This window comes from Trichoderma virens (assembly GCF_000170995.1).
Source record: "Trichoderma virens Gv29-8 chromosome Unknown TRIVIscaffold_84, whole genome shotgun sequence".
NCBI classification, from domain to species: Eukaryota; Fungi; Ascomycota; class Sordariomycetes; order Hypocreales; family Hypocreaceae; genus Trichoderma; species Trichoderma virens.
Genome location: NW_014013665.1, coordinates 27945 through 45516, shown reverse-complemented (window position 1 = coordinate 45516; position 17572 = coordinate 27945). Strand labels below are relative to the sequence as shown.

The following is a 17572-nucleotide window of genomic DNA, read 5'->3' as shown; positions in this document are numbered from 1 at the left end:
GCTGTATGCTTTTGGACAGCTCTCGAGAGAACTGCATTACCGACTTTTCGTGTGTCGCATCATTCGAGGGGGAAATTCCCTCCTCAGATTTAATTACTCTGCAATCGCAATCCGTCTGCTTGTTCCTTTCGTCAGTGGTACTGCATGTCCCAAACTAAGCTTGTCGAAGGAGTACTTATAGGTATTCGGCTCGTCCTATTTCACCCATCATGACACGGCATCGCTGCTGGCCATGGAACTTAACAGTCGGCCTTATGCTTGCTTTGCAAGCCCACAGCACTCCCTCTGTGAATGTGGGCATGAATGCAGCCTTCCCTGCCGGCCCATATCTACTTGAACTCTTGTACTTATCCAATACCCTTTCTTTCTTCCGTAAGATTGAGCGAGTACTAAACAGATGGCAGAGAGACCGCAGCGGCAGAGAATTCCTCGTCATATTTTCCCCTTCTAGACCGAATTGCGGCTGGGTCCTTTGCCTCCGCTTCTACAGATGCTGCTTTGTATTCTGAGGTTCTTGATGTCTTGCAAAAAGATGGCAGCATATCTGGCTCCGAGGCCTTGTCTACATTCAAGCTTGCTTTGTCTTTGCGCTCGGCTGCCCCTCGGATAGAAGCTCATTATCAATACTACACAACCGCGGTTGCACCCACAGTCGACGATCCAGAATGTGTCAACTGGGTGCTACTAGAGGGAAAGCAATATTGTACTCCCGAACTGGACAAAGTAAACAGGGATGGTCTACTTTCTTTGTAAGTGTACCCACCTTTGGATACAGGGTTAATTCTCATATGGAAAACAGGCAAGCGAAACATTTGCCATTCGATCGAACCCTTGGCACCGGTAAAGAAGCTATCCTCTATGCCGACCCGACTTCCAACACATTTGGTGCATTCCACAAGGCTCTTGCCGAGGCCGCAAGGCAAGGTTCTTTGAGTTATCGGATTAGATACCGCCGTACTGAAACAACACATGCAGCAGCTTTGCCTATGAGCGGATATGGTGTTGAGCTAGCGCTGAAGAAAACCGATTACATCGTCATTGATGATCGATTACACGGTGAAGAAGCTCATCATGAGAGCCCTAGCTCCAGCACCAACCTTGACGACAGTGAGGATGTGGCCGATATCAAACCTTTGGCAGCATCAGACCTCTCATCACTCGGAATGAAAGCGGCATCATTTATATTACAAAGCGACGAGCCACTGGAGACACTTGTAAAATTATCACAGGATCTGCCCAAGTTTCTGACGTCGATTGTTGCCCACAATGTGTCAGCGCAATTTGAAGAGGAGTTCCAAAGCAACGGCGTAAAAGGAGTGCCGGATGGAGTGAACATCCTATTAGTAAATGGCGTTCAAGTCAGCGAACGGCAGATTGAGCCTTTTGCTCTCATCGAAAGACTACGCCAAGAGCGAAAACTTATTGACGGTTTCCGTACCCTTGGTCTCAGTGGGAAACAAGCGGTATCTATTCTTGGGCATCAAGCTGTATCCATTGCAAAGGACTCTACTGAGCCGTTGCGATACGACTGGACAGATCGTCTCGAAGATGGGCGAGTTTTAATATGGCTGAATGACCTCGAAAGTGATGATGCATACAAAGACTACCCAAAAACCTTGGCATCGGTAGGCCACAACAGAATGCATGGAGCAAGACTGAAAGCTGACGTTATTAGTTATTGCGAGGAGCATATCCTGGACAATTGCCCCCCATTGCGAAAAATATCTTCACTCTCGTGGCGCCTGTCGATTTTTCAAGCTCGGAAGATATATCATTCATTACGCAACTACTGTCATTCATTTCACGAGGCATCGCTATCAGATTTGGTCTTGTCCCTTTGATGTCAACGCCTGAGGCTACCGCCAAAGCCAAGATAGTCTATCACATATTCGAGAATTACGGCATCCAAGGCCTTGCTAGCTATTTAGGGAGGCTCCAGGACTATGCTACAGCATTGACCAACGAAGAGCTTTTTGCAGAGATAACCAGGGACCAAACACTCCTTGAGGATTCGGAGAAGATGGAGCTCGTCGACGTCCTTGAAAGGGAGACTTACGAGCAACAGCTCAAACTTGCCCAGCAATGGATTAATCGGTTGAAAGCTGAAACCCCGATTCGACCGATATTTTTCAATGGCCTGTTAATTCCACGCGACGACAATTGGATCCAGGGACTTGGCATGCAGATCGGCGACGATCTTCAAACAGTGCAAAAGGGAGTCTTTCACGGCATTCTCTCTGACGATGACTGGGCTCCCAGTGTTTTCCTAAGCAATGCAATTACCAGGAGGAACAGCTATATATCCCCCGAAGATGAGAAAAAGAGTCTCAGGGTGCTCAACATCAACAAACTTTACAACGAGCATGCAGATCTTTTTGAAAGCGTCCCGGTTCTCGATGCGCTTGCGGGGTTGCAAAAGGAAGACTGGGCAGTAATGACCGTCATCGCCGATCTCACAACAACAAGCGGCAAAGCGTTAGTTTTGTCCGCCCTGGAGTTCAAACGCAATAACCCGGGCGCCAGGATCGACTTTGTTCACAATCCTGTGGCTGCTGCTGGCGCTGCCTCGGTTAATGCTGCCCTCCGAGCCAACCAAGGATCGCTGAGTGATGTCCAGGATGCAGACAAACTTACAAGCTTGATGGAAACACAATCTGAAGATCTTAACGATGATTACTTCGCAGCTTTAGAGCAGTTCCTTGGCACCGCCAAGATCCTCTCTGGAGCTCAGATGATTATGCTAAACGGTCGATTGATTGGACCTATTTCTGAAGACTCTCAGTTCGATGTGGACGACTTTCAACAATTTCTGGAAGTTGAACGAACGAAGCGTATCCTCCCTGTATATGCAGCTATCGAAGAACTCGGTCTAGGCGATACACTGGCTACTCCAATTGACGCAGCTAAATTAACTTCCATCACTGCCCTCTCTACAATTTCCAATCTTCCCGAAGGAATATTCGAATCAACGTCATCTGCCCGAACTACTCTTTATAATACCTGGGATTCAACTTATACAACTATTGAAAAGGGCGATCAAGAGACTGCAAGCATATACATCGTTGGCCTCGTAAATCCAGTCAGTGAGCAAGGCCAAAGGTGGGCTCCCATTTTGAAGGTGCTCTCTGAGCTACAGGGGGTTCACCTAAAGCTTTTCGTCAACCCCACGGCAAAGATTGAGGAACTTCCAGTGAAGCGCTTTTTCCGATATGTGTTGGAGTCCCAGCCGTCATTCGACGAAGAGGGGGGCGTTAAGAGGCTAGAAGCTACCTTCAATGGCCTGCCCTCTGAAGCTTTGTTGACAACCGCCGTTGATGTGCCACCTGCATGGCTGGTAGCACCTCTGGTTTCGATTCATGATCTCGACAACATCAAATTGAGTGCAGTAAAAACCGACGTCCACGCAACCTATGTGTTGAAACACATTCTTATTGAGGGACATTCTAGGGAGGGCAAGGGATCGGCGCCACGAGGAACTCAGTTGGTTCTTGCTACAGAGAAAGATCCTCTTGTCACAGACACCATAGTCATGTCGAACCTTGGCTTTTTCCAATTCAAGGCTAATCCTGGAGTTTACACTATCCAACTGAAGGAAGGCCGCAACGCTGAGATATATGAGATCGAGAGCATTGGTGCCCAGGGATGGAGCCCCGTGCCTGGCGACAACGGCACTGAGCTCGCGTTGATTGACTTCCAAGGCGTGACCCTATATCCCCGTCTCAATAGACGAAGTGGCATGGAAGCGGAGGATGTTCTTCAAGAGAAAGATGCTCAAGAGAACAATCTAGTCGCCAAGGGGTTTAAGCTGGCAGAAGGACTCTTTGGCGGAAAATCCAAAAAGAAATCGCTTTCTGAGCAGGAACATGCAGAGATCAACATTTTCTCTGTTGCCAGTGGCCACCTCTATGAGCGAATGCTGAATATCATGATGGTCTCAGTGATGCGCCATACAAAGCACACAGTCAAATTCTGGTTCATTGAGCAATTCCTTTCCCCCTCCTTCAAGGAGTTCATCCCACAAATGGCAAAGGAGTACGGTTTTAAATATGAAATGGTATCATATAAATGGCCTCACTGGTTACGGCAACAGAAGGAGAAACAGCGAGAGATTTGGGGCTACAAGATCCTCTTCTTGGATGTCCTATTCCCCCTGTCTTTAGACAAGGTCATCTTTGTAGATGCAGATCAGATTGTGCGCACCGATATGATGAACCTGATGAACCTCGATCTTGAAGGCGCCCCGTATGGATTTACCCCAATGTGCGACTCTCGCACCGAGATGGAAGGCTTCCGTTTCTGGAAAACCGGATACTGGGCGAATTACCTCCGCGGTCGTCCATACCACATCTCTGCCCTCTACGTTGTGGACTTGCGGCGCTTCCGAGAGCTCGCTGCAGGCGACCGCCTTCGCCAGCAATACCACTCGCTCTCCGCCGACCCGAACAGCCTCGCAAATCTGGACCAAGACTTGCCGAATCATATGCAGTTCCAGATCCCTATCCACAGCTTGCCTCAGGAGTGGCTCTGGTGTGAGACTTGGTGCAGCGACGAAAGCCTCGGCGAAGCTCGCACCATTGACTTGTGCAACAATCCTCTGACGAAGGAGCCTAAGCTTGACCGAGCGAGAAGGCAGGTTCCTGAATGGGTTACCTATGATGAGGAGATCGCAGCCTTGAGCCAGCTCTCTAAGGGAGAGGCGGGAATCACTAACAAAGAAAAGCTTTCTAACAATGGCGACTCGGACGCAGCTGAGTCGCAAGGCAAGAACACTAAAAGTCGGAATCTAGAAAGTGAAAAGACACACACGATGGATGAACTGTAAAGAGAGAACAAACGCATATATGTATTAGATAAAAATCGCTCCCCAAGCAATCTTTCGTTTATTAGCAAGGCTAAATCACTCATATACACACGCATTCACGATATATTAGTACGTAGATAGTTGGATATTCTTAAGAAAACAAAAAAGTCTATTTAGGCAAACGTCGTTATAGAATAAACAATAAAAAAAATACTATGATAATTCATAAGGGCCATTGCTCAACAAATGTAAAGCAAGCATATACTAGTAACCTATCCCTTAAGAGACCAAGCCAGCTACGGATGCAGTGATAGACATTCTAGAGCTTGAAAGTCACTCCATAATGGAGGTCATTAGGTTACATTGAAATTAGACCTACATGATCAAAATAGTCTGATCTTGCCAGTGACGCCAGCACCCGAACCTGACGTGGTCGTTTTCCTGCCAGCACCGCTGTAGTTCGACGCGCCTGTACCAGTTTGCTGGGTTCCATTTGTGTTGTCATTGTTTTGGTTGTTTGGCTGTAACAGTCGGAAGCCTGCAATGTCAGACAAGGAGTTGTTCAATGAGTCTGGAATGGACTTGGCAGCAAAAATTGGTCCGACAATCAGAGCAATGAAGACGATGGCAAGAACGAAATAGAGAATAGCAAAGCGAATGACGCGGCGTCGCCTAAGTTTTGACTGTTTCATGGAGTAAATCGGAGGACGAATTTGTCGACTGCGGGAAACATGTTAGCACGAAACGAGATTACGGAGTCTTGATATATAAAGTGTTACTTACCTTGGCAAAAGCCAGAAGAGCATCATGGAATGCAGTGTATCAACCCGAGGAATCAGGATGACAGGGATCATGAAGAACAGCAACCAGTGTCCAAGAATGAAATCAGCTGCAAACATGCTGAGTTCTGTAATCTTGGCAAGCCACTCACGGGCGGGCTGTGTGACGGTGTGCCAGCCCATGGAGTACCATTTACCAGTCCAGAAGGCGATGTTGGATCCATCGCCCTTGAATTCTCGCGTCAAGAACAACGAAATAATGAGCTTGAACAAGAATCGCTGCATGCAAATGACTGCAACCATACCAGCGATTGTACGGGAAAAGTTGAATCCTTCAAGCAAAAACAGCACTTCAAAGAAAACCAACATGAAGATGACGGCAAGGGCGTGTGCGATAGCGGCCAGGACACTGCCAAACTTCTTGCAGCACATGCTTAGTAGAGGTCCCATAAAGCATGCCATGGCAAACATAACCATCAGCACACCAGCATTGACGGCGACCGGTCCGAAAGCGACGATCAAGATTCGAATGAGAGAGTCAGTAGGCTTAATGGCAGCGGCTTTTTGACCCTTGGCAACTTTCTGTTTGTCCTGGAGTACACCGGTTTGCGCGTTCATGAACAGGTACGGGATCAGCGTGACGACAGCGAGCAAGAGCGGCGTAAAGATTTCAGTGAAGAAAATATTAGCAATGGCTGCTCTGGGAACATCTCCCGACAACTTGGCAGATGCGTCACCCAAATTCTTGCGCTTGTAACCAGTAACTCGTATACGAGACAATCGGCAGAATGAAATCCATGAAGAAGCGTGCGATCGCGAGTTACCACGCGACAGCCAACGAAGGTAGTCACGATAATCGATGAAAAAGTCAGTCCATGCAAATTGATGCGGGTTGTACAAGAAGGGAGAGATGGTCAATCCAAACAAGGTGATCCAGAAGTAAACGAGCGCAGGCTGCCAAGCGGTGACGGTTGCGAAAAGAAGCATCATCAACAATCTTGCACCGAAATAGATTGACGGGGCAGCGAATCGAGAGTACAAAACACCAAATGGAATACGCGCTGTGGCGAAACCACGACCTGTTCCGATATATCGGGCACCGCCAAACGAAATGTTCTGCTGCACAGAGTTCGCGTAAATCTGAGTGACGAAGACTTCAAAGAACGGTGAAAGCGACAGGAATTGTTTCAAGAATCGACTAAGGGCTCTCCAGATACCACGCTCAGTCAATTCCTGCACAATCAGAGGAACGAAAGACAAGAAGAAGACGAAGAAAATTGAGAAAACACAACGTTGGACCCAATCCATTAATGCGTCTGTGTTGGCACAGCCAGTGGGGAACAAAGGATCGGTGATGGGAACATCTCGGTTGTATTTGCATCTGATCGTCTCATGTCGTAGAGCTCCGATGTTGATGAGTGTAATCATGAACATTTGAATGGACAGCATAATAAACATGTTGTTGACGTGGAAGCCGGCGTGAGCGTAATAGAATGACAAGAAGCGATCCAGAGGAAGTTGGGTTCCTAGGTAGTGGTATTCTCGAGAAAGAAGTTGCTCGCCCATACCAGTACCGATCTTGGTTGTGAAGTTAAGAATGGAACCGAAACCCAAATCACGACCTTTACCACACTGGTAGTATTCGCAGTGCTTGATTCGACCTCCTCGCAACATGGCATTCATACCAGCGAAAATATCTTCGTTCAAGTGCAAACCCTTCTGGGCCTTCGAAACACCTCCACGCGTTGTCATGAAAATGCCGTTGAGGAAATCAGGATGACCGTAGTGAAGCTTGCCTCCGATTTGAGCCATGGTACGCGCAAAGAGAGTACCGAATGTCTGTTCCTTTCCTGCAGCAATATCACCAAGAATACCAATGTTTTCCGAGAAAATGTACTCACGAGCACCAAGAATAGCAACAGGTGCAGGTGAGTTGTTTTTCACACCAGGGGTATAAGGAGACACATTTTCAGTCTTCATCTCTTCGAACTCGGCAAGCACGCTTCGGATTTTCAAACATTCCTCCAGATAGTTGTCCTGATTGGCATCAATGAGCTGAATGTATTCGCCACGGTAGAAGATAATCGAGTGGTTTTGGTTGTCAGATTTTCCATCACCAAGAATTGGGTTGCCGGAGAGCTGAACGCGGAACTTGGGGCGTCGCATACCGTTCTCCATGATTTCGGAGTGGCCGTCAATAAGGGCAGAGTACAGTCTAGGCTCTTCGCCTTCAGCAACGGGGGGCTCCTCATCCAAGTAAGCAATCTGGAGGTCAGGGTAGGCGCGGAGTAAGAATTCGGCATTCTCCATTTCTTCCTTCTTGAATTTGGAGTAACGCTGCATGGCCACGCAGATTCTGAACTTGCGGCGGGCCATGCGCTCCAGCTCTCGCTCCAGCTTATCCGTGTTACCACCAAACATTTGCACGACTTCAGGGTTTTCGACTCTATACAACAATTTGATAGCACGGCTATAATTCATAAAACCAGAGATTGTTCGGTACAGTGTTTGGAAGCGGAGCGAGGCCCAAATACGCGTTCGAAGAGTATACTCGGGAGCAGAAGACTTGAATCCGATACAATAGAATGGAAGATCGTCGATTTTGCTTTTGGCCGTGTCTTTCTCGTTCTTCTCTTCGTCGCCATTCATTTGAGAGGTCTCATCAGCCAGGATTTTGGTGTCTTTGACGAAGCAATCCCATTCATGAGGGTGAAGCTGCTTGAGATACTCCAAGAGTGTAACTCTTGAGTAGGGCTCATCTTCACGAATAATCTCTCGCAGAGAAAGCAGGATCTTTTCACCATAGTGGGGAATCATGACAGTAAAAGTTGGCATGTTGTCCACCGGCAGCGGCTCTGGAATAGGAGTGGACAGCGACTGAGCAAAGAAGGAAATTCGGCGTTCTGCCTCACTGTTGCTAGGAAAGAACTCCGTCTTGAAAGAATGATCTTCTTGGGAAACGAAGAAGGTTGGGGCTCGCAATGTTCTTTTTCCTTCTTGTTCAGACGGAACTTGATGATACAGCAGCTTCTGTACGTGATCAATGGCAAGAAGATGTTCTCGGTACATGGAAATGACAATAGCATTCCAGACTTGAGAAATGAGGACTTTGGGCTTATATTTAATTTCCATGTCCGTGGTTGCCAAGACTTTGGAATAAATACGCTTCGGCAGACGAGAGAAGATGTTTCGCCACGGTGTCCAAATCGAGGAACCAATGTAGAACGATCTTGCGATGGAAAAGATTGCGTTGATCAAGACGTAGAACAAGTACGTATCGAGGAAGAAGAAAATCAGGTCCGTGAAGATCATGAGACCCAGAGTAATCTTGGGCTGGTTCTTGCACAAAACGTCGCCGAAGAGATTGTCACCCTGACAGCTTAAGTGCATAATTGAGAGATACCTCATAGGATCACGGAATGAGAGTGCCAAGAAAACGTACGACTCTCCAAACTTGACTCCGAAAACCGTCAGCCACAAGAAGTATGAGACAGCCATGTCATTGAACGGCAGTGCCGGCCAAGAAGCTGTGAACGTTTGACTGGCCACGTATCGTCGAGAGTTGGAGATCAGGTAGCTACCGAACAAGCCACCCAGAGGCATAACGGCAAAGAACAAGAAAGTAACGATGGCAATAATGAAATGCACAATTCCGAGAGCGTGGTCGATTGTCGAGTTTGGATTCTTGTCGGCAAACATGAAAACCTTGACGCCAGGTGCAACATTGAGAACCAGCATGAAGAGGAGGAAGAACAGACGTTTAGTAAGATGTTGTGCGCCGGCCCATCTTCTTGGAACATAGGCCCATTCTGCCAAGGTTGCAAGAACCTGAATCAGAGACGCGATGGCACCACCAAAGCCAACGATGGAAAACTGCTTGGCCGCGGAAGGTGACTGGTTGACTTGCTGTTCGTAGTTCTTCACCAACAGCGTAGGGGCGTTGTGGGAAGTATAGAACCAGAACATTGTGAGATGGATAATCCAGATACGGTTGAAGTTGGTCAGGAGATGGAACCAAGAACGAGATTCTCTGTAGGTCTTGAAGAAGCACTTCTTCCAATTGACGTCCTTCAATTTCAAATAACGCTCTGCAGGAGGAACATCGATGAGCTTGCTCTTGTCTTGGAGAACAATGCGCTCGATACCTTCAGGATACCAAAAAAGTTGGTTGCAGTCGTCATAACCAATAATGTGTTTGTGATCTCGCTCTCGTCTGACGTAAACACCGTTGAGAATTTCGTAGCCTTGGTCTCGACAGTACTGGTAGAGAGGCGTGATGATGTTGTTAAGGAACGTGAACTCGTCCACCGGCTCAACCAGCGCCTGGCATGCCGGGGAGAGAAGATAATCATGAGCACATTTGAAAATGAAGCAGAGCAATTCTGGCATAAATCGAACTTGATTCGCCTCTCCCCAACAAAGCAGATAGAGGGCGATTTGACGAACCCGGTCGTGCTGGGACATGCGGTTCATCCGGGTTTTCCAGCGGTACTCGGCAGCCTCAAGACTGTCATCGCCTTCAAGGTCTTGCAACATTTCCGCCTCGTTTGCGGGATCATCCTGTTTTCCCTTCTTCTTGTTTTTCGCCTTGCGCTTCAGCCCCTTGGCGGTGGCGTTGGCGAAACCGACCGAGTCATCCAGATCCAGATGAGCGGCGAAGTACCACTTGCGATAATTGGCATTATCACCACCAATGTAGTCGCTATGCAGGGATAGAAGGGCTTGGTTGGGCGTCATTCGCGAAGCCCTAGAGTCCAGCAATGTCATGAAGTGGTCATACATGTTGCGCATGCTATCTCTCTGGAATCCGAACTTGGAAGTGAGATCCATGAAGATGTCCTCAATCTCCTCCTTGGACAGAGGGATTTGGGCATCCGAAGTCCATGCTGGATAGGGTTCGCGTGAGCGTTGTCCGGCTGGCAACACGTTGCCATAGTCCATGCCGTAGTTGGGTGTTGACGCGCCCGATGATCGATTACCGCCATAAGAAACTTGGGAAGACGGAGGTCTGTATCCCCTGTTGCCCGACTGAGGGTCGCCATAGCTGTCGTATCGCTCGTCTCCACGACCATAGTAATCCATCTCGGCTGCTCTGGCCATGTCCGACCTCATAGTAAAATCACTGAAGGTCTCAGAATCCTCTTCAGATCCTTGGCGAGGGCCTTGGTTGTAGTTTTGGTCGTAGTAGCCTCCATGGTTTTGATATTCGTCGTGGTATTGGTCATCGCCATCATAATACCCGCCGTCGTGATGGTACGGATTGTTGGGATCCGCATTATAATATCCTCTGTGCTTCGTGGTTAGCTTTGCTCGTCTTCCAAGATATCACGTCTGGAGGCCGTACGATTCATCGTAGTAACCATCTCCCCCGTGGTTACCGCCATGGCCTCCACCATGGGCGTCGTAATTGTTATCATAGTACTGATCATCCTGATAGTATGAATCGGTTTGGTTATTTTGTTGGTGGCCGTCGTACCCATCGTGATGGCCGCCGCCACCGCCGCCAGGATACCCCGACATCGTGAGAAAAGGTTACCTGTGGGCAAAGGTCAGGATTGACGCTCCAACGATTTGGTCCGGTCCCGCAGCATGCCAGTTTTGATAGCAATTCTTACCTAGAAGTTGGAGTGCATGAATGGACTGAGATGTAAACCCAGAGTATAATGAGCGAAATGGGACAGCGGGCGGTAGCTCGCACGAACAGAGTCCCGGCTGTGTGACCTTGGAAGTGAGGAGCGCTTGGCTGCAATTCAATGTATTGTTTCAACCACAAAGAGGCGATGCGACGTGCGTGAAAAGCACTGGGTCAAGAATCAAAAGACGAAAGTCACAGCAACAACCAAACAGTAACGAGAGACGTAAGGCACTATGTGAGAGCAAGAATGATGGATGGCCCGTCAGAACGAAAGACTGCCAAGAACAAGCAAACTTGGTGGAAAACAGGAAACTTCAAAAGGATGCAAGATCACGTGGAGGAGGCCTGAGCTGCGACTTAAGGGGGCGCAACTCCCCCTTTACCATCCAGACGGAGTGCGGAACGGAGGTGCTGTGTATCAGCTCTGCAAAGGACGGGTGGGGATGCCAGGAAAGGGGGAGATGGGAGCATGCAAGCACACAAGACAATTGGAAGCTTGCACAGGCAGGCACACGGAGTACGGAGTGCAGAGTACCTACAGAGTACCTCCTACCAACACCATCGTGCCCGTCACTGCGCTGTACGTGTGTCTGTACCTGTTACCTGTGCGTCCATGGAAGGGTGGGCCATGGTGGTAGTGCAGGTACCTGGGTGGCGGGCTACAGTACAGTACGATACGGGACCGCCGGACACAGCCCAGGCGGGAGCCAGTCCTACAGTGCTGGGTAGGTACCTGGACAAGCTGGACTGCTGGAGCACCCCCAGGTGGCCGGCCCAGTCCATCCATAATATCCATAGCATCGATGGGACCCGGCATGATACGGGACAGGAATCCAAGTATTAAGGACCAGTTGCCCTTCTCGTCGCCAGCATTCCCCTAGCACAGCCCCTTCTTTGGCAGCCACTGTTGGGAGGACGGATTGGCTCAGGGGGCATCGGAGTGGCCATCGGAAATATAATGCAAGGAACGGATTGGGTGGATATGGGCAGAGGCCGTGCGCGCCACTCTTGCACGCACCGTCGCGTCTGCGGCAGCCAATGAGTGCATAAAGTGACGGAAGCGGAACGAAAAATGCAATACGCGTCCAGGCGTCATACACATGTCAACAACAAGTACTAGCAGCGGCACAACTGCCAACACGGAGCGGCGCTAACGTATCAGCCTTGGAAAGCTGGTGGAGCTACTGCGCCAGTGGGAGGCATGGAGCAAAATGGATCAGTTGATGGGTTTTTTGTTACTTTGAATAGGTACGGAGAACTCGCACACTACCTTTCGGGTTCTTCACTACCGGGAACCAGCCTTGGAAACGTCAAATTTAACGGCTTTGTAAGACTTAGATATCAACATTCACATAAGAGGCAGCTTCGCAACATGATTTTGTCATCAATCGTGAGCAACTCGTCTCGGAAGTCCGACCATTCCATGCACCTTGGTAATAGTACCAAATACCTGCTGTTTGCACCCTTAGTACCGTAAGCTAAACCTGCGGAGTTTTGAAACGGCAGACCTAAAGGGAGCTTGTGTTTTGACGCATATGGTACCTCAGTACCTCAGCAGAGGTACTAATCCTCTCGGGCACATGTGGAACGAATAGGCGAGAGCAAGCTAGCAGCCACGTATTATCTTAGTCAGCTACGTATTTGGTCGGGGAATTGTTTTTGCGGCCATTGTTCCAATGCGCGGTACCCTGGTACCAGCCGTTGATGCATCGCGAGGCTTTCGCATTGCTATCGCGGTTTTCACGATCATAGCCTTATGGGGCGTCAATGGAGACTGCTGCTGCGTCCCAGATATCCCGTGCCATTCGCCCAAGAGATCCCTTCCACGCCTCATTGTGAGAACGGTTGTAATTGAAAATGGAGCAAGAGCGCCCCAAGGATGCCGTCGATGGCGATGTCGACATGAAGGAAAGCCTCGACGAATCTAGTGTAGACATGGAAGGCAATCCTGGCCAAGATGAACCTCACGACTTATTTCAACTAATACATGACCTTTCGAAGTATCTATGTAGCGTCGAAGAAGGGTGAGTCGTCTTATAAGCAGGAATCGCTAGCGACGCGTACCGATTTTAACAAATTTCAGTGGCGAAGAGCTTGCGGCTGGGTTCCAGCGCATTCCGAACAGGCGCCTTTTACCCGACTATTTTGACATCATTGCCGAGCCTATCGCCTTCAGTACTGTTCGAGTATGTTTTCTACAACTTGCCAATTGCCTAGCAACGGCTTTGTTAACGCAATGACAGAGCAAAATCCAAAAGAAGCAGTACAATGCCTTCTCCGAGTTCGTCAAGGATGTTGCACAAATATGCCACAACGCACAGGTCTACAATCGCCCTTCGGCGCCAATATTTGGTGCTGCTGAACGACTTCGAGAGATCCTCCAGGAGGAGCTCAAGAAACTCGTCGACAGTGGTGATATTACAGCCGAGGATGCGCGTCTGCCAGACTTGGGAGAGCTGCCTCCCGTCGAAGAATCACCATCGCAGCAGTCCGAGGATGAGGACGAACAGGACGAAAGATCGAAAAGAACCAGGGGGCGAAACAACAATGACGACGACGAAGACGACGAGGACGATGAGGAGGAAGAGGAGGAGGATACCGATGAAGACTCTGATGACGAAGACTACAAAGGGCGAGGGGGAAGACGCTACACATCCGATCGAGGCAGCCGCAGCAATGACAAGGACTCAAGATTCCAACAGAAAAGAGGCCGGCCACCAATGGTCCTAACTCCGACGGAAGCCAGAATCTTCTCGCTCCTCAAGGAGCTTAGAAAAATCAAGGATGCAGACGGAAACACACTTGCTGCGCCTTTCGAGAGGCTTCCTGATAAAACGGTTGTCCCAGACTACTACCAAATAATTGCGAATCCAATCGCTTTGGACAACATTAAGAAGATGACGAAGCGAAAGAAGTATCAAACAGTCGACCAGGCACTCTTAGACCTTGAACTCATGTTTGAGAATGCCAAGGCGTATAATGAAGATGATAGCCCAGTGTACGAAGCTGCTGTGAAACTACAGCAGCAAGCTCGGGTACTGGCAGAACAAGAAAAGTTGAAACCAGATGACGATTTCCGGGACGAGGATGGCAAACTCCCTCTATCAAGCATCGAGTACAGCGGAGAAACCTGGAGAGTTGGTAAGTCCACTGCCCTGCTTTAAACACCCCTACTCTTTTTTTACTTGACTCACGTTTGGCTTACTCGTGGCATCAAAAAGGTGACTGGGTGCACATTCGGAACCCCAACGACCTAGCAAAGCCTATTGTTGCTCAAATATTCCGCACATGGCAAGATCGTGATGGCCAGAAGTGGATTAATGCATGCTGGTACTACAGGCCGGAGCAAACAGTTCATCGATTCGAAAAACATTTTTATGTACACGAGGTAGTCAAGACGGGTCAGTACCGCGACCATCCGATTGCAGACGTTATCGACCGCTGCTACGTAATGTTCGTCACTCGATTCAACAAGGGACGTCCCCGGGGACTTGCACCGGACAAGGACGTCTACGTCTGCGAGTCTCGGTACAACGAAGAGAAGTTTTACTTCAACAAAATCAAGACTTGGGCCAGCTGTGTTCCTGACGAGGTGCGGGATAAAGACTACGAGATGGATTTGTTTGAGGTTCCCCGTCAGATGAAGAAAATACCCAGTCCAATCAAGCACCTCTTGCGCGACGATGCCAAAGAAACAGATGAGCTTCCGCGACCGACTTGGGGCAGCCCAAATGCTCCGCCCATTATTGGTGCCGTCCATCGTCGACCACCAGGGCCTAATGTAAGTTGGTTTCAATGTCTCTTCATTCTCTTCAACGTAGCTCTTTGTTGGCAATACCGGATATTCTATGGTCCTTAATAACTGCCCCTTGAACATCATGAATATCTAGCTAACCCGAACGCACCTACCGTAGGAATCACCTCCTCCAGATCTCATGATGCCTGCAATGCCAGCCGTTTCCAAGATGCCAGCAGAACCAACCCAGCGCCTTCCCATAAATCCCGGGGTTAAGGATGCCACAAGCGAGGCGGCAAGAAACGGAGCCATCCCTTACGGCATGGTTGGTGCAGTGCCACCTCCCAACCAGTATTACGGACACGTTCCACCACATTTCCAGCCAGTCCCTCCAAACACCGGACCTATCCCACAAACTCCGGTTCCCATACCTCATCAACCGCAGCAGACGCCTCCGCATATGTCGATGCGATCCATGCAATACCAATATCAGCCTCACCAACAGCCTGCCTACATGCAAAACTACAACGGCTATGCCCCATCACCTGCAATGCCTCTGCATCATCAACCCGTGCCCAACCCACGGCCAACAGGGTACATGCAAGGTCACACTGCGGCAGTGCCCAGGCCGCCGGGGATAGTGACCCCTGGTGTTGCTCAGCCACATGCTAATATGTACAATCCGCCGCGGCCCCCTGAGGTGTATACACTACCAGACAACATCAATGAAACTTTACCAGAGGCGGTGCGGCGGGAATTTCAACACGATGAATCTGGTAGGGTGCTGTTCTTTTCAGCCGCCCCTCTGGACCGCTCATGCAGTGGTCTTTCGCCGCAGAGCTCAGGGCTTGGGCATAGTGCCAAATACCTTGCCGGACGGAGTAAATGGTTGGCCGAACGCGAAATGAAGCGAAAGGATAGAGATGAGCTATTGCATGGGCTGCGAGAAAAGCTACGGCGGACTGAATTACAGTCTGACGAATCTCCGGCCATCTCACAAGCCGCCCACGCAATGGAACTATTCTTTGAGCACCTTGGCCAAGACACTGAGCGTCTAAAAGAGGACGTCGGTCTGTAATTTTAGAATGGACCATCCATAAAAGGATCAATGCGTAATCATACCTTTAGTCTGCTACATCTTACACAAGGCGAATATCGGACGGTTGGTGTTTTTGGAGTATCTCGGCCATACTGGGATAGTATGCTACCATACCAGGTGGGAATATGGACTTGAAAATTCGAACGATGAATGATTTGGCAAACGCAGAGATGGGAATCACAAGTGAACTATCACGATGTTGTGAACTATAGCTCGGCAAGCAAGCTTAATTTTAAATTGAATGCATGTCTCCAATTTGACGCATTGATCTACCGCAGACAATTTCCAGAGCCCCATGCTATACTATTTATATCATCCGTAATGTCGTGTCAGAACTGCGCTTCCAACTGTTTGCCAGTCAGTATATTCTGCAGATTCAGCCTCATGCTCCATCGGATAGACTCTGTCTCTCCCTTTTCACGAATACTACCATCGCTCCCAACATTCTGAATATCACTGCCGGAAGCTACCAATCCCTTTGCCTTATGATGGAACATGATTGTGGGATTAACACTAATGCACTTCACGTCGAGTCCGCCGCTTTGATTCCTACCCAGCCCATACATGGCATCTCTGCAAAGCTGTGCTAGTGAATTGTCGAATGCCATGTGCAGGCCATCCACGCTCAAGGCGTAGAGGATTTTTCTCGCTCCTCTTTGAGAGATGGCGTAAGAAAAGGTGCAAATAGGCGCCGCGGACAAGTGAACGATCCTCGTACGGGGCTGGTATTGTGACCAGTCCACAAGTTGCGACACTTTTCTGTACGGTGGAACGGTATCATCGTCGTGGATGAAGTACTTGACTGACATTTGTTCTACGCTCTTCGATGGCAATCCAGTATTCTCCTCTAGAGTCTCCGGAAAGGGTTCACCACAATGGCCTAGCCATAAGATATCCCAGTCATCTCCATAGGGAGAATGAGGCAGCGCCGAGGATTGGTGCAGGAGCTGGCGGGCTCCGTGCGCAATGTTGCGGAGCTGAGACTTGAGATTGATATCCCAATCCATATCATCCTCGATGATAAGAGCTGACCCAACCTCCTGCTCGACAACTCTGTGCTACTCTTAGACAAGACGAAAATCAAAGGGGCGTATTTAACGGTACTTACCGCCGAATTGCATTCATGTGGCCCCTCCAACTTCCGAGAAAGTTGTCTCGTATTGCAGAAGGATCGATTCCATATGGTATAGCTTTGTTTGGGATGCTGGAGGGCCTTACGCCATCAACCCATTCGATATCAAAGCCAGTTAGTGATGCCATGAGCTCCAAAGCATCTCGCTTATCTGACCGCTCCGGCAGCCCGATAGCAATGACTTTTTCAAACCCCAGTGTCTTATTAGTCACTCGTTCAAAGTCCAACGGAGCGGATTCTAGCGATTCCAGGTCTTCATTTTCGGTGTGAGCTATCGATTGACCTTGCGTGCCGACTCTCTCAATGGGAATGGTGTTAATGATGATCCTATTGGCGCCGAAGAAGAATTCATCGACAGCAATGAGAGTAACCATATATGTGATGATAACT

General features: G+C 49.1%; 4 protein-coding genes across 4 annotated transcripts; 2 read left to right on the top strand and 2 right to left on the bottom strand.

Moving 5' to 3' along the window:
- Positions 1-209: 209 nt before the first annotated feature.
- TRIVIDRAFT_50660 (glycosyltransferase family 24 protein) lies at positions 210-4822 on the top strand (the record flags this gene model as incomplete). Its single annotated transcript, XM_014097782.1, has 4 exons — positions 210-343; positions 405-749; positions 800-1625; positions 1676-4822. The coding sequence occupies 4 exons, from the start codon at positions 210-212 to the stop codon at positions 4820-4822; spliced, it is 4452 nt and encodes a 1483-aa protein (XP_013953257.1).
- A 107-nt stretch (positions 4823-4929) lies between these two features.
- On the bottom strand, positions 4930-11100 carry TRIVIDRAFT_90713 (putative beta-1,3-glucan synthase; the record flags this gene model as incomplete). The annotated part of the gene is made up of 4 exons (XM_014098074.1): positions 4930-5523; positions 5587-6126; positions 6160-10867; positions 10925-11100. 4 exons carry the CDS (start codon positions 11098-11100, stop codon positions 5185-5187), a joined length of 5763 nt encoding a protein of 1920 aa, XP_013953549.1.
- A 1972-nt stretch (positions 11101-13072) lies between these two features.
- Positions 13073-16029, top strand: TRIVIDRAFT_157042 (uncharacterized protein; the record flags this gene model as incomplete). Its single annotated transcript, XM_014097781.1, has 6 exons — positions 13073-13228; positions 13270-13401; positions 13459-13703; positions 13749-14356; positions 14437-14996; positions 15130-16029. The coding sequence occupies 6 exons, from the start codon at positions 13073-13075 to the stop codon at positions 16027-16029; spliced, it is 2601 nt and encodes an 866-aa protein (XP_013953256.1).
- Positions 16030-16379: 350 nt separating this feature from the next.
- Positions 16380-17556, bottom strand: TRIVIDRAFT_50803 (glycosyltransferase family 25 protein; the record flags this gene model as incomplete). Its single annotated transcript, XM_014097780.1, has 2 exons — positions 16380-17103; positions 17159-17556. The coding sequence occupies 2 exons, from the start codon at positions 17554-17556 to the stop codon at positions 16380-16382; spliced, it is 1122 nt and encodes a 373-aa protein (XP_013953255.1).
- Between the last annotated feature and the right edge of the window lie 16 nt (positions 17557-17572).